The sequence below is a fragment of the Lynx rufus genome, unplaced genomic scaffold (genome assembly GCF_022079265.1).
Source record: "Lynx rufus isolate CCGP_SWC_20201006 ecotype Redwood Valley unplaced genomic scaffold, mLynRuf1.p SCAF_13, whole genome shotgun sequence".
In the NCBI taxonomy this organism is placed as follows: Eukaryota; Metazoa; Chordata; class Mammalia; order Carnivora; family Felidae; genus Lynx; species Lynx rufus.
The window spans coordinates 44,985,470-45,004,772 of NW_025814827.1; the positions used below are offsets into that span (position 1 = coordinate 44,985,470).

At 42.3% G+C, this 19,303-nt stretch overlaps 2 protein-coding genes across 4 annotated transcripts in view; one reads left to right on the forward strand and one right to left on the reverse strand.

Annotated features, from left to right (window-relative positions):
• Nucleotides 1-477: 477 nt before the first annotated feature.
• Nucleotides 478-19,185, forward strand: OXA1L (OXA1L mitochondrial inner membrane protein). Of its 2 annotated transcripts, XM_047075432.1 has the most exons (10): nt 478-541; nt 973-1,134; nt 1,850-2,063; nt 17,223-17,366; nt 17,619-17,704; nt 17,880-18,044; nt 18,215-18,319; nt 18,432-18,594; nt 18,680-18,760; nt 18,843-19,185. In XM_047075432.1, the coding sequence occupies exons 1-10, from the start codon at nt 479-481 to the stop codon at nt 18,968-18,970; spliced, it is 1,311 nt and encodes a 436-aa protein (XP_046931388.1). In that variant the 5' UTR covers nt 478; the 3' UTR covers nt 18,971-19,185. The 2 variants fall into 2 exon arrangements, with proteins under 2 accessions (XP_046931388.1, XP_046931389.1); XM_047075433.1 differs by lacking the exon at nt 18,680-18,760.
• Nucleotides 17,166-19,303, reverse strand: part of SLC7A7 (solute carrier family 7 member 7) — a 35,708-nt gene continuing 33,570 nt past the window's right edge. Inside the window, exon 11 of one of the 2 annotated variants that reach the window (XR_006961314.1) lies at nt 17,166-17,423. The gene's annotated coding sequence lies outside the window, so the exon portion shown is untranslated. Of the gene's footprint in view, nt 17,427-19,303 lie in introns of both variants that reach the window. The other variant, XR_006961313.1, reaches the window with a different exon arrangement.

Here is a 19,303-nt window from a genome sequence, read left to right on the forward strand (position 1 = left end):
TAAGTTGCCTTCCCTCCATTTTTGTCAGACGCCAGACTATCCTCACATTTCACTTAATCTGCAATTACAATATTATCTAGCAATAAAAGTCGAACATCACTGGGCAGGAAAAATCTACGCCAAGCACAGCCAAGACTGTCTCGAAGTTATTTTTTAACTCTACAAATCAGAAGTGAATCGCGGATTTACGAGACGGAGAAAAAGAGCCCAAGCCCCAAAGTTTGCAGTCACTACCAGACCGCCTCTCCCGGGGCTCTTAATTTAAATCTTTCAAAGTCCTGAAAACACTGCACGAGCTTGTTAAAAGGACCCTTAGCGTCTTCGTACCCACTTCAAATATGGCCGCCAGGTTTCAGTCCCGTTTACCACCTGATCGTGGCAATAGCTCTGGCTTCAAGCCCATTTCCAAAAGGGCCTCTTCCCGCGAGGCTAAAGTTCTGAGTGCGCAGGCGCGAGCGCAAGGCTTCTTCCCGGCAAAATGGCGATGGGATTGATGTGCGGACGCCGGGAGCTTCTTCGCCTGTTACGGCCACAGCGTCAGGTAAGGATGCCCCAGGGCTGAGCGCCCGAATGCTACCCTGTCCCTGTGGCCCGAGCCCGAGACAGCTTGTGCCAGGGACAGCATGACCTGCCCACCAGGACCTGTCTCTCTTGACCTCGGCTCGCCTGAGGACGCGGGAGGGTTACGGCCCCGGCCGTGCGGCCTCAGCGGCCGCGTATAGTTAACTATTCACGGGTCCCGTTGTCACCCCTGCCACGGAAACCTTAGCCTCGACCTCTGTGCTCCCGGGTGGGTCTGTGGTAACTGAGAGCCAGGACTCAACAAGTTGCATGCCTTCGGGCCAGCCATCTGCGCGCGGAGAGTAGCAGTGCCCTCACCTGTGGTGGCGGGCAGCTTGCTTCGTGGCAAATAAGCATGATGAACGACATCTGCTCCGATAAGAGGGCCCCATCCTCCTTTTACCCTCTCAGTTCCACAGCGTCGCAGGGCCCTCACATTGGCCCCAGAAACCGCTGACCGCGGGGCACCTCTTCCCAGCCGGCCGGTGCTGCGAGCGCCCGCACTATGTCCTCCTCGCGGCCCCTGGCCCACGGGGCCTCAGTACCTCTGTGATCCTGTTCTCAGAAGCCCAGGTAAGAGGCGATTAGTCCCTGCGACGTTAGGAGTGGGGTTTGTTGGTTGATTTGTTTCTATTTTGTTTTAACTACATGGAGAGGGAATGTGGCAAAGAGTTCTTGGCCACACTCCACACAGTTCCCCAAAATGGTAGTATCTCTGCCTGGGATAGATTTTCAAGTCAGTGGGGAAATGACTGACAGTACAGCAGGAGAGATTTAAGTGCTATACAAGGCATTGTTTGCCATAATGGTGGCAAGCCACTGATGGTTTAGATGTGATTCCAGGTGTGCGTGTGTATTAGAAAAGTTATAACTTGCAAATCAAGGACTTCATGGCTATTAATGTTTCTGATGGTGAGACCAAGTAAATATTTTGGTCTTAAAAACTAAATTGTTTTAAGTAAAAATTTTGATAGTTTCAGTATCTGCAAAATCATGCCAGTGATGCTCAAATGACTGAAGTTTGGAAAACACTGATAGAAGAAATAACTTCCTAATAGGAAGAGAAGTCATGAAATCTTACTCTAAGTAACTTATCTTCCTGCCTAGAGGAGAAAGTAAAATGTCCTTTTTAAGCTTTGAATTCCATGTACACTGTAGACTAACCTGGGAGAATGAGAAATAGAAAGTCAATAGAACAACCTGATTTGATATTAGTTATTATTTTAGGGGACCTGTGATTTCTTATGTCCCCCCTACTGAGTATTACACATGGCTTCCTTTTGCACAGGTTCAGGCCCCTCCTGTCATTCCTGCAACTCCCCCACCCACAGCCATAACGGAGGTGGCTTCTGGAGAGACTGCAGATGTAATCCAAACTGCTGCAGAACAGAGCTTCGCTGAACTGGGGCTGGGGTCATACACCCCAGTGGGACTAATTCAGAACTTACTGGAATTTATGCATGTTAACCTGGGCCTACCTTGGTGGGGGGCCATTGCTGCATGTAAGGGGAATACATCCTGGTCAAGGGTAGAGGAAATGGGAACTTAGAAGTAGAACTTTAAAGATAGCAGTTCTATACGTGGATGGGAGGGATTACAGCTGACCCTTGAATAACCTGGGGGTTAGGGGTGCCAGCCCCACTCAACAGTTGAAAATCCATGTATAACTTTTCACTTCTCAAAACTTAACTGCTAAAAGCCAACTGTTAGAAGCCTTACTGATAACATAAACAACTAATACATATTTTGTGTGTTATATGTATTCTATATTATATTCTTACAATAAAGTAAGGTAGAGAAAATACATTTACAGTGCTATAAAAAAAAAAAAAAATCCCTGTATGAGGGGGCCCATGCGGTTCAAACCCCTGTTGTTCAAAGGTCAACTGTAGTTGCAGAAGTTTAGGGGTCAGAAAAGGAGATGATTCAGGTGAGAGAGATTCTTGATACTTGGATACACTCTACTTATCTTTCCCTAACAGGTATTATCAAATCACTAGATCATCTGAGATTCAAGAAATGTAGATATTTGAATGTGAGCATGGGGTTAGATTAAGGAGACCTTGTTAACAGTGATGAAGCTGCCCTGGTTTAGGTGAATAGAAGGTCAGGCCAGGCACTTAAAACCCCCCAAAGTGGAAGATGCCCACATTGTTCCTCCTGTAGGCGAAGACTATAAATTCTGTTTCTTCCTACACCGTGCGCCAGAGATCATCCTGTCTCTTGTGTCTTTTTACTGCCCTATTCTGAAAATATAAACATGTTCAAACATACCATGTATTTCTTGAGGAAAAAGTCCCTTCATCCTTTGTTCTTTCTCCTTTCATAGCTGTTATTTTAAAAGACTATCCTGCATGCAGTGGACTTCTTTCCACTCTTTGACACTCAACAATCTGACTTATTAATAACACCTCATTTTAACTGTCTGTGACATCAGCTAAGCCCATATTTTCTTTTCATATTCAGCCTTTCTGTGTTAGACTTTCTCCCCCAGTTTATTCTATTGGAGTGTAGTTGGTACACAATATTATGTTAGTTTCAGGTGTACAACATAGTGATTCAACATTTATACCTTATGAAGTGACCACGATGTCACCATATAAAGTTGTTAACAGTGTTATTAACTATATTCCCTGTGCTGTACATTGCATACCTATGTCTTCTTTATTTATAACTGGAAGTTTGTACCTTTGTTTTTTATTTATTTAAGCAATACCTGGCTCAGTCGGTATAGCATGCAGCTCTTGATCTCAGGGCTCAAACTCAACAACCCTGAGATCAAGAGTCGCATGCTCTACCAGCTGAGCCAACCTAGCACCCCTGGAAGTTTGTACCATTTAATTAATTAATTTACTTATTTTGAGAGCAAGTGGGGGGCGGGAGGGGGGGAACACAAGCAAGCTCCTCGCTGTCAGCACAGAGCCTATTGTGGGGCTCAAACTCAGAAGCCATGAGATCATGACCTGAGGCAAACGCAAGATGCTTAGGGGCACCTGGGTGTCTCAGTCGGTTAAGTATCTGACTTCGGTTCAGGTCATGATCTGCTGGTTCATGGGTTTGAACCCTGCGTCAGGCTTTCTGCTATCAGTGAGGAGCCCGCTTTGGATCCTCTGTCCCCCTCTCTTTTGCTTGTCCCCAACTTGTGCTCTGTCTCTCTCAAAATAAATAAACTTTAAAAAAAAAAAAAAAAAAGAGTTGGACACTTAACCGACTGAGCCACCCAGGTGCCCCAAGTTTGTGCCTTTTCATCTCCTATTCTACCCATCTCTGCCAACCCCCTCCCTTTTGACATCCAGATTGTTCTCTGTATCTACGGGTCTGTTTGGTTTTCTAGATTCCACATATAAGTGAAATTATACTGTATTTGTCTTTCTCCTTCTGACTATACATAGCATAATACCCTGTAGGTCCATCCATGTCACAAATGGCAAGATCTCATTCTTTTTTATGGCTGCATAATATTCTGCTGTGTGTGTATACACTACACATTTTTTAGCCATTCACCTATGAATGGACAGTTGCTTCCATATCTTAGCTGTTGTAAATAATGCTGCAATGAACTTAGGGGTGTATATATATTTTTGAAGTACTGTTTTCATTTTCTTTGGGTAAATCCCCAGCAGTGGGATGATTAGATCATATGGTATTTCTATTAGTTTTTTAAGGAACTGCCATGCTGTTTTCCACAGTGGCTGTACTATTTTACATTCTCACTAGCAGTGCACGATGAGTTTCTTTTCTCCACATCCTTATCAACACTTACTTTTTTATTCTAGCCATTCTGACAGATGTTGAGGTGATAACTCATTTTGGCTCTGATTTGCATTTCCCTGATGATTAGTGATGTTTAGCATGTTTTCTTTTTTTTTTTTTATGTTTGTATATTTTATTTTTGAGAGGGGGGAGGGGCAGAGAGAGACTCCCAAGCAGGCTCTGCACTATCAGCATAGAGCCCAATACAGGGCTCAAACTTATAAACCCATGAGATCATGACCTGAGCTGAAACCAAGTCAGCCACTTAATCAACTGAGCCACCTAGGCACCCCTCTGTCTCTTTTTTGTTGTTGTTTTTTTAATACTTATTTATTTTTGAGAGGGAGAGAGAAAAAGAGCAAGCAGGGGAAGGGCAGAGAGAGAGAGAGAGAGGGAGGGAGACAGAATCCCAAGCGGGCTCTGCGCTATCAGGGTAGAGCCCGAGAAGGGGCTCAAACTCACGAATCTTGATTTCATGACCTGAGCCGAAGTCAAGAGTCAGATGCCTAACCCACTGAGCCACTCAGACACCCCTAGCACGTTTTCATTTGTCTGTTGGCCATCTGCATGTGTTTGTAGAAATGCCTATTCAGGGCCTCTACCCATTTTTTAATTGTACTGTTTTTTGGATATTGAGTTGTAGAAGTTCTTTATTTTGGATATTAACCCCTTATTGATTATATCATTTGCGAATATCTTCTCCCATTCAGTAGTTTACCTTTTTGGTTTGTTGATGGTTTCATTCACTGTGCAAAAACTTTTTGTTTTGGTGTAGTTTCAGTAGTTTATTTTGCTTTTATTTCTCTTGCCTGGGAAGACATACCCAGAAAAATATTGCTAAAGCTGATGTCCAAAAATTTACTGCCTATATTTTCTTCTAGGAATTTTATGGCTTCTGGTCTCAAATTGAAGTCTTTAATCTAGTTTCGTTTATTTTTGTATATGGTGTCGGAAAGTGATTCCAGTTTCATTCTTTTGCATGTGGCTGTCCAATTTTAACAACACCGTTTATTAAAGAGGCTGTCTCTTCTCCATTGTATATTTTTGCCACCTTTGTCAAAGATTAATTGACCATGTAAATGTAGGTTTATTTCTGGATTCTATTGTGTTCGCGTTAGTTTATGTGTCTGTTTTTGTGCCAGTACCTACTGTTTTATAACTTTGTAATAGATCTTGAAATCTGGGATTGTGATACTTTCATTTTTGTTCTTATGATTGTTTTGGCTATTTAAGGTCTTATGTGGTTCCATACAAATTTTAGAATTCTTCTAGTTGTGTGAAAAATGTAATTGGTATTTTATTTGATAGGGATTGCATTGAATCTGTAGATTGCTTTGGGTGTATGGACATTTTAGCAGTTTTCTTCCAATCCATGAGCATGGTGTATCTTTTCAGGTATTTGTGTTGTCTTCAGTTTCTTTCATCAGTCTTCTACAGTTTTCAGACAGGTCTTTCACTTGCTTAGTTAAATTTATCCCTAGATATTTTATTCTTTTTGGTGCAGTTGTAAATGGAGTTGTTTCTTAATTTCTCTTTCTGCTACTTCATAATTAGTCTGTAGAAATGCAAGACATTTTTGTATGTTAATTTTGTATCTTGCAGCTTTATTTTCATTTATTTTCATATATTACTTGTAATCATTTTTTTTTTTAATTTTTTTTTTCAACGTTTATTTTTATTTTTGGGACAGAGAGAGACAGAGCATGAACGGGGGAGGGGCAGAGAGAGAGGGAGACACAGAATCGGAAACAGGCTCCAGGCTCTGAGCCATCAGCCCAGAGCCCGACGCGGGGCTCGAGCTCACGGACCGCGAGATCGTGACCTGGCTGAAGTCGGACGCTTAACCGACTGCGCCACCCAGGCGCCCCTGTAATCATTTTTTTTAGTGGAGTTCTAAGGTTTTTCTATGTGTGTCATTTGAAAATAGTGACAGTTTTACTTCTTCCTTACTGATTTAGATGCCTTTTATTTCTTTTTTTTATCTGATTGCTATGGCTAGAATGTCCAGTGCTGTGTTGAATACAAGTGGCAAGAGGGGACATACTTGGCATGTTCCTGATCTTAAAGCAAAAGTTCTTGGGGTGCCTGGGTGGCTCAGTTGGGGAAATATCTGACTCTTGATTTCGGCTCAGGTCATAATCTCACATTTTGTGAGTTTGAGCCCTGCGTTGACAGCACAGAGCCTGCTTGGGATGCTCTGTCTCCCTCTCCTGCCCCTCCCCTACTCACTGGCTGTCTTTCATAAATGAGTAAATAAACTTTTTTTTTTTTAATGTATTCTTGAATGCGATTCGGTAATATTTTGTTGAGGTTTTTTTGCATCTGTGTTCATCACACATATCGGCCAGGTAGTTTGTTTTTTTTTTTTTTTTTGTAGTGTCTTTGTTTTTGGTATCAGGGTAATACTGGCCTTATAGAATGAGTTTGGAACGCTTCCCTTCGTCTTCAGTTTTTTGAATAGTTTAAGAAGGATAGGTTAAGAAGGATAAGATTAGCTCTTCTTTAAATGTTTGGTAAAATTCACCTATGAAGTTCTCTGGTCTTGGACTTTTGTTTTTTGGGAGCTTGATTGCCAATTTCATTACTAGTAATCAGTCTGTTCAGATTTTCTATTTCTTCCTGATTCAGTATTGGAAGATTGTATGTTTCTAGGAATTTATTTCTTCCAGCTTGTCCCATATAATGTTGGCATGTAATTATTTATAGTAATGTCTTACAATCCTTTGTGTTTCTGTGGTATTATTCTCTTTCTTTTTTTTTTTTTTTTAATTTTTTTAATTTACATCCAAGTTAGTATATAGTGCAACAATGATTTCAGGAGTAGATTCCTTAATGCCCCTTACCCATTTAGCCCATTCCCCTCCCTCAACCCCTTCAGTAGCCCCCTGTTTGTTCTTCATATTAAAGAGTCTCTTATGTTTTGTCCCCCTCCCTGTTTCTATATATTATTTTTGTTTCCCTTCCCTTATGTTCATCTGTTTTGTCTCTTAAAGTCCTCATATGAATGGAGTCATATATTTGTCTTTCTCTAATTTCACTCAGCATGATACCCTCTAGTTCCATCCACGTAGTTGCAAATGGCAAGATTTCATTCTTTTTCATTGCCAAGTAATACTCCAGTGTGTGTGTGTGTGTGTGTGTGTGTGTGTGTGTGTGTGTGTGTAGTATTATTCTCTTTCATTTCTGATTTTATTTATTTAGATCCTCTTTGTGATGAGTCCGGCTAAAGGTTTATTAATTTGGTTTATCTTTTCAAGGAACCAATTCTTGATTTCACTGATCTTTTTTTTTTTAATTTTTTTTTTAATGTTTTATTTATATTTGAGAAAGAAACAGAGCATGAGTGGGGAAGGGACAGAGAGAGACGGAGACAGAATCTGAAGCAGGCTTCAGGCTCTGAGCTGTCAGCACAGAGCCCAGTGTGGGGCTTGAACTCATGAACCACGAGATCATGACCTGAGCCGAAGTCAAGACGCTTAACCGACTGAGCCACCCAGGTGCCCCTCACTGATCTTTTCTATCATTTTTATTCAGTCTCCATTTCATTTATTTCTGCTCTGATCTTTATTATTTCCTTCCTTCTACTAATTTTGGTCTCTTTTTTTCTGGTTCACTTAGGTGTAAGTTTAGATCATATGAAATTTTTCTTTTTTCTTGTATCGCTATAAGTTTCCCTCTTAGAACTACTTTTGCTTCTAAAGATATTTGTTCCAAAGATTTTGAACCATTATGTTTTCATTTTCACTAATCTCAAGGTATTTTTCATATCCTCTTTGATTTCATTGGTTGTTCAGTAGCATGTTTTAGCCCCCACGTGTTTGTGGGGGTTTTGGGGTTTGGTTTCATACTCTTGTGGTCAGAAAAGATGATCTCAGTCTTCTTAAAGTTCTTCACACAGAGGGTGTCCCAGCAGGACAGCTGAAGCTAAAGTGGATTTAGGCTGGGGGAGGGAAGGTGTCTTGGGGAGTTCCACACAGGGAGCACCCTGGCAGGATGGGTGGAGGCAAAGCAAGCATGTGCTGGGAGGTCCCAGAGCACTCTGCACCAGGGATGCCCTAGGAAGTCCTCTGAAGCTGAAGTGTTGCAGGTCTGGGATGTTTCAGGCTACTTTGTGCCTATGGCACCTTGGCCAGACAACTGGAAGTACAGTAAGCACTAACTAGCATGTGCCACACAAGGGCTGCTTTGGTGGGATGGCTTGGACTGTTATGGGCTAAGATCCTGGGGCTCACTGAAGAGGTAGGCTGGCTAGGGTACTCAGACCTGGCTCCTGTCCATGCAATCAAGGTGGAAGGGGAACATAGATTGTGGCACTCGCAAGCCCCACTGACCTGAAGAGAGTTCCAGCAGCTGCCCTGTCATTTGGCGGAGTTCTACAACTGGAACCTTTTTAAACCACAGCTTTTATTTTTTCTGTAACCTAGTTTATCCAGGGTTGGTATGGGTTAGTGTCCTGGGGCTCGTGCGGCAGCAGGCCAGCTATGGCACCTAGACCCTGCCTCCCATCAGTGCTATCAAGGTGGAAGGACAATGTAAACTCTGACATCATCCAGCCCCAGTGCTAGAGAGAGTTCCAGCAGCTCTCCACTGTTTGGCAGGGTTCTAAAACCAGTTGCTTTGTAATTTAGTTGCTGATTGATTAATCGATTGTAATTTACCCCCAGTGTAGGGCTCAAACTCACCACCCTGAGATCAAGAGTTTCATGCTCTACTGACTGAGCCAGCCAGTTGCTCTTTCATACTGCTGCTTTTTTTGTGTGCCCAGGGTAGAAGAAACTGCTTGTGATCCCTCAATGCAGTCCCTCCCCACTGCGGTTCATAGTGCTGGAGCGTGGAGGTTCCCTTCATTAGTGTGTGTCCATCTCTCTTGCCTTTCTCTATGTGATCTATCTTCCATTGTGCAGAAGCTGTTCAGTCAGCCCTCAGTTCTTCAGGAGGAATTGCTTTGTAAATAGGTGTAGATTTGGTGTGTCCATGTAGGAGGTGAGTTCAGTGTCTTCCTACATTGCCACCTTAGACAGGAAGCCCGGTAGTATGGACATTTTAATAGTATTAATTCAGTCCATAAACACAGTATATCTTTCCATTATTTGTATTGCCTTCAGTTTCTATAATCAGTGTCTTATAGTTTTCAGAGTACAAGTGTTTCACCTCCTTGGTTAAATTTGTTCCTCAGTATTAATTTTGTATCCTGCAGATTTACTGAATTCATTTATTCCGATCATTTTTGGATAAAGTCTTTAGGGTTTTCTGTATATAGTAATGTGTCATCTGCAAATACTAATGGTTTTGCTTCTTTTCCAGTTTGGATGGCTTTTATTTCTTTTTCTCATCTATTGCTGTGGTAGGACTTCCAGTACAGGTATAACTTACTTTATTGCACTTTGTGGATAATGCATTTTTTACATATTGAAGGTTTGTGGCAACCCTGCATCTTGCAAGTCTTATCAGTGCCATTTTTACAACAGCATTTGCTCATTTCCTGTCTCTGTGTCACATTTTGGTAATTCTCACAATACTTAAGACTTTTTTATTATATTTGTTACAGTGTTTTGTGATGCTACCATTGTAATTGGTTTTTTGTTGTTTTTTTTTTATTTTTTTTTTTTAACGTTTATTTATTTTTGAGACAGACAGAGACAGAGCATGAACGGGGGAAGGGCAGAGAGAGAGGGAGACACAGAATCGGAAGCAGGCTCCAGGCTCTGAGCCATCAGCCCAGAGCCCGACGCAGGGCTCAAACTCACGGACCGCGAGATCGTGACCTGAGCTGAAGTCGGACGCTTAACCGACTGAGCCATGTAGGCGCCCCACCATTGTAATTGTTTTGGAGTGTCACAAACTGTACCCATATATGACAGAGAATGTAATCAATAAATGTGTGTGTTCTGACTATTCTACCAACCAGCCGTTCCCCCATCTCTCTCCCTTTCTTCAGGCCTTCCCAGGGCACAACAATATTGAAATTAGGCCTGAAATTAGGGTTAATAACCCTACCGTGACCTCTCATTGTTCAAGTGAAAGGAATAGTCACATGTCTCACCATAAAAGCTAGAAATGATTAAATTTAGTGAGGAAGGCAAAAGTCATCACACTAACCAACAGATTCTCAACATGGATGAGAAGCCTTATATTGGAAGAAGATGTCATCTAGGACTTTCACAGCTAGAGGGAAGTCAATGTCTATCTTCAAAGGACAGGCAGACTCTTGTTAGGAACTAATACAACTGATGGCTTTAAGTTGAGCTGTCCTTGTTAGTATAGTGGTGAGTATCCCCACCTGTCATGTAGGAGACCTGGTTCGATTTCCCAACCGGGAGGCAAGACACCCTTTGGTGGCTGGGTGGCTCAGTCAGGCTTCCGACTTGGGCTCAGGTGATGATCTCATGGTTTGAGCCCTGCGTCAGCTCTGTGCTGACAGCTTGGAGGCTGGAGCCTGCTTCAGATTCTGTGTCCTCCCTCTCTCTCTGCCCCTCCCCCACTCACACTCTTTTCTCTTTTTTTTTTTTCATTATGTATATTTTTAAATCTTTTATTTATTTTTGAGAGAGAGAGAGTCCAAGCTGGGGAGGAGCAGAGAGAGAGACACAGAATCCAAAGCAGGCTCCAAGCTCTGAGCTGTCGGCACAGAGCCTGATGCAAGGCTGGAACTCACAGACCATGAGATCATGACCTGAGCCCAAGTCGGATGCTAAACCAACTGAGCCACCCAGGCGCCCCAATTTTGTTTCTCTTTTTAAAAGACCACCTCTTGGGGCACCTGGGTGGCTCAATCGGTTGAGCATCTGATGTCAGCTCAGGTCATGATGCGCGGTTTGTGAGTTCTAGCCCTGCATCGGGCTCTGTGCTGACAGCTCAGAGCCTGGAGCCTGCTTTGGATCCTGTGTCCCCCTCTCTCTCTGCCCTCCCCCGCTCATGCTTTGTCTCTCAAAAATAAAAATAAAATATTAAAAAAAAAAAGACCATCCCTTAGATTTGTTGATCTTCTGTATTGCTTTTTTAATCTATTTCATTTGTTTCTGCTGTAATCTTTATTATTTCCTTCCCTCTACTAATTCTGGGCTTTGTTCTTTTTTTTTTTTTTTTTTTAATGTTTATTTATTTTTGAGAGAGAAAGACACAGAGCATGAGCAGGAGAGGGACAGAGAGAGATGGGAAACACAGAATCCAAAACAGGCTCCAGGCTCTGAGCTGTCAACACAGAGCCCGACACGGGGCTTGAACTCACAAACCGCAAGACCATGACCTGAGCTGAAGTCAGACACTTAACCAATTGAGCTATGCAGGCGCCCATGGGCTTTGTTCTTTTTCTAGTTCATTTAGCTGTAAGGTTAGATTGTTTTAGATTTTTCTTGTTTCCTAAGGTAAGTCTTTACTATCTAAGCTGCCCTTTTTCAACTGCTTTTGCTGCATCTTATAGATTTTGGACTATTGTGTTTCCATCTTCATTTATCTCAAGGTCCTCCTTGACCCACTGGTTGTTTAGTAGCATGTAGTTTAGCCTCCACATGTTTGGCTTTTCCATTTTTCCTCTTGTAATTGATTTTTAGTGTCATACAATTGTTGTTAGAAAAGATGCTTGATATGATTTTAGTTTTCAGTTCATTAAGACTTGGTTTGTGGCTTAACATATATCCTGGAGGATGTCCCATGTGCAGTTGAAAAGAATGTGTGTTCTGCTGTCTGGGGACTGTTGTGTTGTTGTTTTAATATTTTTTTAAGGTTTATTATTTATTTTTAGTAATCTCTACACCCAACATGAGGTTCAAACTCAAGATCAAGAGTTAATGCTCTTTTTTTTTTTTTTGCCATTCTTTCTTTTTTTTTTTTTTCTTAATTTTTATTTATTTTTTTAATTTACACCCAAGTTAGTTAGCATATAGTGCAACAGTGATTTCAGGAGTAGATTCCATAATGCCCCTTACCCATTTAGCCCATCCACCCTCCCATAACCCCTCCAGTAACCCTGTCTGTTCTCCATGTTTAAGAGTCTCATGTTTTTGTCCCCCCCCATTTTTATATTATTTTTGCTTCCTTTCCCTTATGTTCATCTGTTTTGTATCTTAAAGTCCTCATGAATGAAGTCATATATTTGTCTTTCTCTAATTTCGCTTAGCATAATACCCTCTCGTTCCATCCACGTAGTTGCAAATGGCAAGATTTGATTCTTTTTGATTGCCAAGTAATACTCCATTGTGTGTGTATATGTGTGTGTGTGTGTGTGTGTGTGTGCGCGCGCGCATGCATGCACACACACACACAACCACATCTTCTTTATCCATTCCTCCATCAATGGACATTTGCGCCCTTTCCATACCTTGGCTATTGTTGATAGTGCTGCTATAAACATTGGGATGCATGTGCCCCTTCGAAACAACACACCTGTATCCCTTGGATAAATACCTAGTAGTGCAATTGCTGGGTCATAGGGTAGTTCTATTTTTAATTTTTTGTGGAACCTCCATACTGTTTTCCAGAGTGGCTGCACCAGCTTGCATTCCCAAGGAGTCACATGCTTTTCTGACTAAGCCAGCCAGGTACCCCAGCCAGGTACCCCTGTATTCTGCTGTTTCGGAATGGAATGCTTTGTATATATCTATTAAGTCTCTGGTCTTATGTGTTGTTTAAAGCAACTGTTTCCTTACGGATTTTCTGTCTGGACAGTCTATCCATTGATGTAAAAGCGATGTTAAAGTCCCCTACCTTTATTGTATAAGTGTCAATTTCTTCCTTTTTGTCTGTTAACATTTCCGTTACATATTTAGCTGCCCCTGTGTTGGGTGCATAAATATTTCCAAGTGTTATATTCTCTTTGGATTGATCCTTTTATCATTATGTAATGCCCTTTTTTGTCACTCGGTTTTGTCTGATACAAGTATTGCTACCCCAATTTTCTTTTCATTTCCATGGAATATCTTTTTCCATCACTTTCAGTCTGTCTTCTTAGGAATCACATGTGAGTCTCTTACAGGCAGCATATAGACGAGTCTTGTTTTTTTAATCCATTCAGCCACCTGTGTCTTGATTGGAACATGTAGTTCATTTACCCTCAAGATAATTACTGAAAGATATACTTTTTATCATTTTTTTAAGTAATCTCTACACCCAATGTGGGGCTCAAATTCACAGCCCCCTAAAAATCAGGAGTCACGTGCTCTACCAACTGAGCCTGCCAGGTGCCCTTACTTCTTACCATTTTTTTGATTTCTGCTTGTTTTTGTAGTTCTTCTCTGTTCCTGTCTTTCTCTTCCCTTGTAATTTGGTGACTTTCCTTAGTGTCATGTTTGTATACCTTTCTCTTTATTTTTGTGTGTATATTATAGGTATTTGCTGTGTGGTTACCATGAGGTTCATATGTAACATTGTATGTATATAACAGTCTATTTTAAGTTGATGGTTGCTTTAAGTTCAAGTGCATTCTAAAAGCACTACATTTTTAGTCCCCCTTCTCACATTTTGTAGGTTTTGGTTTTTGTGTTTGGGTTTTTTGGAGTTTATTTTGATGTCTGTTTTGTTTTGTTTTGTTTTGAAGCTTTAAAAGCTTTTATTCAGAAAGCCTATGAAATAATTATATGATACTTTGAATGGGTAGGTGGTACAAAAAATGACTTGAAAATTCCTACATTGTTTTTGACATATCTTAGAATTTAATATTTTGTGTATCTCTTGACTAATTATTGTAGGTCTAGGTGATTTTATTACTTTTGTCTTTTAACCTTCATACTAAAGTCTGTAGTCAGTTATCTGCTCCCTTTATTATATGTTTACCTTTGCCAGTGAGATTTTTTTTCATAATTTTCTTATTTCTAATTATAGCCTTTTCTGTTTTGAGAATTCTGTTTAATATTTCTTATAAGGCTAGTTGGTGTTGATGAATTCTTTAGCTTTTGCTTCTCTGGGAAACTCCTTATCTCTCCCTCAATCTGAATGATAATTTTGCTGGGTAGGCTATTCTCAGTTGTAAGTTTTTCCTTTTGGCACTTTGAATATATTGTGCTCCTTCTGGCTTGTAAAGTTTTTGCTGAAAAATCAACTAATAGTCTTATGGGGGCTCTTTTGTATATAGTTGTTTTCCTCTTGCTGCTTTTAAGATTCTTTAACTGTTGGAATTTTTATTAATTAGTCTTAGTGTGCATCTTTTTGGGTTCATCTTTTTTTGGGATTGTCTCTGCTTTCTGGAGTTGGATGTCTGTTTCCTTTAACAGGTTAGGGAATTTTTCACCCATTATCTCTTCAAATAGGTTTTCTGTCCCTTTCTCTCTTTCTTCTGAGATCCCTATGATGCCAATGTTAGTACAGTTGATATCCCTGAGGTTCCTTAAATCATCCTCAGTATTTTTCTTTTTTCTTTTTGCTGTTCCCATTGGGTGATTTCCACTATCTTCTAGATATCTGATTCATTCTTCTGCATCACCTAATCTGCTATTGATTCCCTCTAATGTACTTTTTATTTTAGTTATTGTATTCAGCTCTCATTGGCCCCTATTTTATAGTTTCTGTTGAAATTCTGTTCATCCATTCTTCTTTGGAGTTCAGTGAGTATGTTTATGACTTAGACCCTTGTATCTGGTAGATTGCTTATCTCTTCTTTGTTTAGTTCTTTTTCTGAGGTTTTGTCTTGTTCTTTTGTTTAGAACATACTTTTCTGGCTCTTCGTTTTGCCTAAACTCTCTGTGTTTATATTAGTTAGATCACTTCTGTCTCCTGGTTGTGAAGGAATGAGTTTTTGCAGAAGGTGTCCTGTGAGGTCCAGTAGTGCAAACTCCCCGGTCACCTGAGCCAGGTGCCCTAGAGGTTCCTTGTGTGAGTGGCGTGTACCCTTCTCCTGTGGCTGGGTCTCTTTTGGTGCAGACTCAATGGTTTGCAGAGCTGTCCCCTGACACAGCTGTCTACAAGGCTCAGCCACAGCTTCTTCAGGTGTGCTGGTAAGTAGAGCTGCCCCCCATCCTGTCTGAGAGGCCCAGCTACTAACTACTACTGTTGGGTGGGCTGGTGTGAGGGTTTGGCCCCAGCATAGCTGGCTACCAAGCCCAGCTGTTGCAGGTGCTCTAGCAGGCAGGGCAGGGACCTCTTGGTGGGGGTGGCTCTGGTGCAGACTGAGGCCACCTGCTGGGTGGGAGGGGGAGGGCAGGGAGCCACTTAAGAGGGGCTCCTGGCCAGTGCATGAGTTGGGCTGAGCAAGCTGGTGCTAGCACAGTAGATGGAGAATGTCAGAAATGGTGCCCACCAGTTCTTCCATCCCCAGAGAATGTTCCAACAGATCCCTGCCCTGCCAGCACATGCCCTAAAATTAGTCTGTGGATCTCTTCCATGTGTAGCCCATTTTTCTAACTGCTGCCTCTGCACTGAACCTTCAGCAAGTGAGATTGTGCTGTACCCTTTAAAAGTAGAGTCTGGGGGCGCCTGGGTGGCTGAGTCAGTTAAGCGACCGACTTCAGCTCAGGTCATGATCTCACAGTCCGTGGGTTGGAGCCCTGCGTCAGGCTCTGTGCTGACAGCTCAGAGCCTGGAGCCTGCTTCGGATTCTGTGTCTCCCTCTCTCTCTGCCCCTCCCCTGCTCACGCTCGTCTCTGTCTCAAAAATAAATAAACATTAAGGAAAAAAATTTTTGTTAAATAAAAAATAAAAGCAGAGTCTGTTTCCTATTGCACTGCAGCTCTCCCAGACATAAGCCTTGCTGGTTATCAAAACCAGATGTTGTACGGGGCTTGTCTTCCCAGTGCAGGTCCCCCAGTCCTGGGAACCTAATATGGGGCTTGGACCCCTCATTTCACAGGGAGAGCCTTTATGGTTATGAAGTCCCTCCCACTCGTGATTCAGGACTAGACCATGTCTCTGCCTCCTATCCAGCTCAGAATGGCTTTTTCTTTATATCCTTAGTTGTATAAGATCTCTTCTGCTACTCTGAAGTTCCTTCTCAGAGACAGTTATATATGTAGTTACAGATTTTGGTATATCCTTGAGAGAATGTAAGCTCACCATCTTTCCTCCTCCTCCATTTTGACCTCTTGGGACCAAGGTCCTGTATTAGACACTTTAGACCTTGAAATGTATCCCATGGCTTTTGTGATCATCTTTCCTGATTTTCTTCCAGTCTTTCTGACCACATTTTTCCATTTCCATTGCCCTTGCCCAGTTCTCGGTCTCCTCCTTCAGGGCTAGTGTTCTCGGTTTCACCCTTAGCTTCCCTTCTCTTTCCACTCCACATCAGCCATCATAATGTTGATAAAGCCTAAGCCCATATCCCCCCCAACTACCACTACCACCACCCTCTTTTTTCAGCCCAGACCCTCTTGCTTGTCTACAGATAAAGTATTTGTTGGAATTATCAAGAAATAGGAAATATAAGAAAAGAAATAGGAGCTAAAGCAGTAGGCCACCAAATTACTTCCTACCTTAGGGATTTCTAAGATAGTGGTTTTCAAACTTTATTCCTGGGAGCCCCAGAGTTCTATAATGGTGCCTCTGAGGAAAGAAAAAGCCAGAGCTTGAACAGTTCTGTAGCCAGACTACCCCCTCATCCAGAGCAGCTCAATTTTATCTGTTACATGTATTGGGGCTACACCTAAGAGTTGGGGGTGGGGGGTTCCATTGATAATAGAAGAGTTTGGAAACCACTGATCTAGAGAAGTATCTTCTGTCACCTTCCTTTTGTTCAAGGAAATAAACAGTATTCCTGGCCATTTGCTTACAGAAGTTAATGCTAGACATTGTGATATCAAAGCAGAAGACTAAGCCTTGAAGGAACTAAGTCACCCCTGCCCTTTGTTTCGGGTTCCTCCAGCAAGAGTTGCAGTGTTGAAAAGACTGGAATAAGAAAGAGTCTTTCAGTGAGGACCTAAAGACCTTCAGCCTTTTAGCTGCAGAACTGCTTTAATTTCACTTCAGTCCTAGTGTATGTTTTCCAGGTACAGTCCTTGCCCGATGCCTGGTGTTTCCTCTCATCGTGAAGGGCCAACGAGAAGCAGCCAAGATCCACAACCACTTGCCAGAGATCCAGAAGTTTTCCACTCGAATCAGAGAGGCCAAGTTGGCAGGAGACCATGCTGAGTGTGAGTCAACTGCAGAATGCACGTAGGAGCGGACCACATTTGCACTTTGCTGACATTCTGCTGAGGGAAGGGAATGACCAAAATCGGGAGTTACTAGAGGTGGGCAAGTTGTAAAGATGTACCTGCTCCTTGGGCCTAATGTTTGCAGTGACTAGCAAGGGTCAGGTAGAAATTTCATGGGCCAGATAGTAAGCATAGTGACCTCCACTGATGTAACTGTTAGCCCAACCATTAATTTCCCCTTGTTCACAGTTTACAAGGCCTCCTCGGAAATGACATTTTACCAGAAAAAGCATGATATTAAACTCTTTAGACCTCTTATTCTACCTCTGACTCAGGTAAGCAAAAACATTTTCCTTCTGATTTTATCCCATACCAGTCAGATAGCCTCCTCTGTGTTTCCCATGCCTTAGACCCCGAAAAAGCAGTGGTGGTGATACAGTTTTCAGTAATGGAGTAATGAGAATGTCTCCTTTGCTAAAGGGTCCTGACACTGTTTATCCTTTGTACTAGGCCCCAATCTTCATCTCCTTCTTCATTGCCTTGAGAGAAATGGCCAACCTTCCTGTGCCCAGCCTGCAGACAGGTGGCCTCCTATGGTTCCAGGATCTCACACTGTCCGACCCCACCTACATATTACCACTGGTAGTAACTGCTACAATGTGGGGTGTCCTTGAGGTAAGCCCAGGCTGGCCAAGTGCCAGGTCTGCAAAGTGGGGAGTAGGGGTAAAGTAGTTATGCAGAATGGTCATTCTTTGCCCCTTGGAGAAGTAGAATTAATGGGTTGAAATCTGTGCCAGATTCTTTAAAATTGATGTGCATTTGCTCCTTTTTTATTTTTTTGGCAGTTAGGCGCTGAGACTGGTGTACAAAGTTCTGATCTTCAGTGGATGAGAAATATAATCAGAGTGATGCCCCTAGCAGTCTTGCCCATAACTATCCATTTCCCCACGGTAGGTAATGGCTTAGGAACTGGCTCCAAGCCCTTCCACCTAGCCTTGCCATCTCCCATCGAGCTAGTAACAGATGACAGTTTCTGAGTATTGTCTCTTTCTTTTCATCCAGGCTGTGTTCATGTATTGGCTCTCCTCCAATGTGTTTTCCCTGGGCCAGGTGTCTTGCCTCCGGATTCCAGCCGTACGGACTATACTTAAAATCCCCCAGCGTGTGGTGCATGACTCTGACAAATTACTTCCACAGGAAGGCTTCTTAAAAAGCTTCAAAAAAGGTAAGGGTGTGCCCTCAGTATAACAGGATTGGGGGAAAGTAGTCAAAAAATGGGTAGAGGCCCAACTGCCTTCCTCTTTACACAGGGTGGAAGAACGCTGAACTGGCTCATCAGCTACAAGAGCGCGAACGACGCATGCAGAATCACTTAGAGCTAGCAGCCAGGGGTAAATAGCCCTTTCAGGCTGAATTCTGTGATTTGTTTCTTCCTTTCCTTTGTTCATTGAGATTTGTTTTCTTTTGCCCTAGGTCCCTTACGACAGACCTTCACCCACAACCCTCTGCTACAGCCTGGAAAGAATCAGCCTCCCAGCACCCCGAGTAGCAGCAGTGCCAACCCAAAGTCAAAGCAGCCCTGGCGTGACACACTCAGCTGAATTCCATCTCTGCTCACACTGGTAGGAACTCTCTCTTCAAAGGCTCAGCCTCAGAACAAGATTTGACGCTGAGTCATTGCCCCAGGCCTTAGAAACTCTGAGGTGTTGTACAGATCTTCATCGTAAAAGTGGATTCCACTACAGACTCTTACCCCTAAGTGTAAAAGAGCCGAGTGATCTTGCCATCCACAGAATTAGTAAACCTCTGTACTCCATGCTGCTTTCTGACACTTATTAAACAGGGAAATGAACTGAAGGATAGATTGATTGGTAATTGCTCCTGCCCATGCTCTTAGGAAGTGCCTCAGTGTTGTCAACTGGCATTATGATCTT

What these genes read in the sequence shown, in the direction of transcription:
- OXA1L (XM_047075432.1), top strand. Translation starts at nt 479, where the DNA reads ATGGCGATGGGATTGATGTGCGGACGCCGGGAGCTTCTTCGCCTGTTA. An exon ending in TGTTACGGCCACAGCGTCAG is followed by an intron (nt 542 to 972) that starts GTAAGGATGCCC and finishes TTACCCTCTCAG; the next exon opens with TTCCACAGCGTCGCAGGGCC. An exon ending in TAACTATCCATTTCCCCACG is followed by an intron (nt 18,320 to 18,431) that starts GTAGGTAATGGC and finishes CTTTTCATCCAG; the next exon opens with GCTGTGTTCATGTATTGGCT.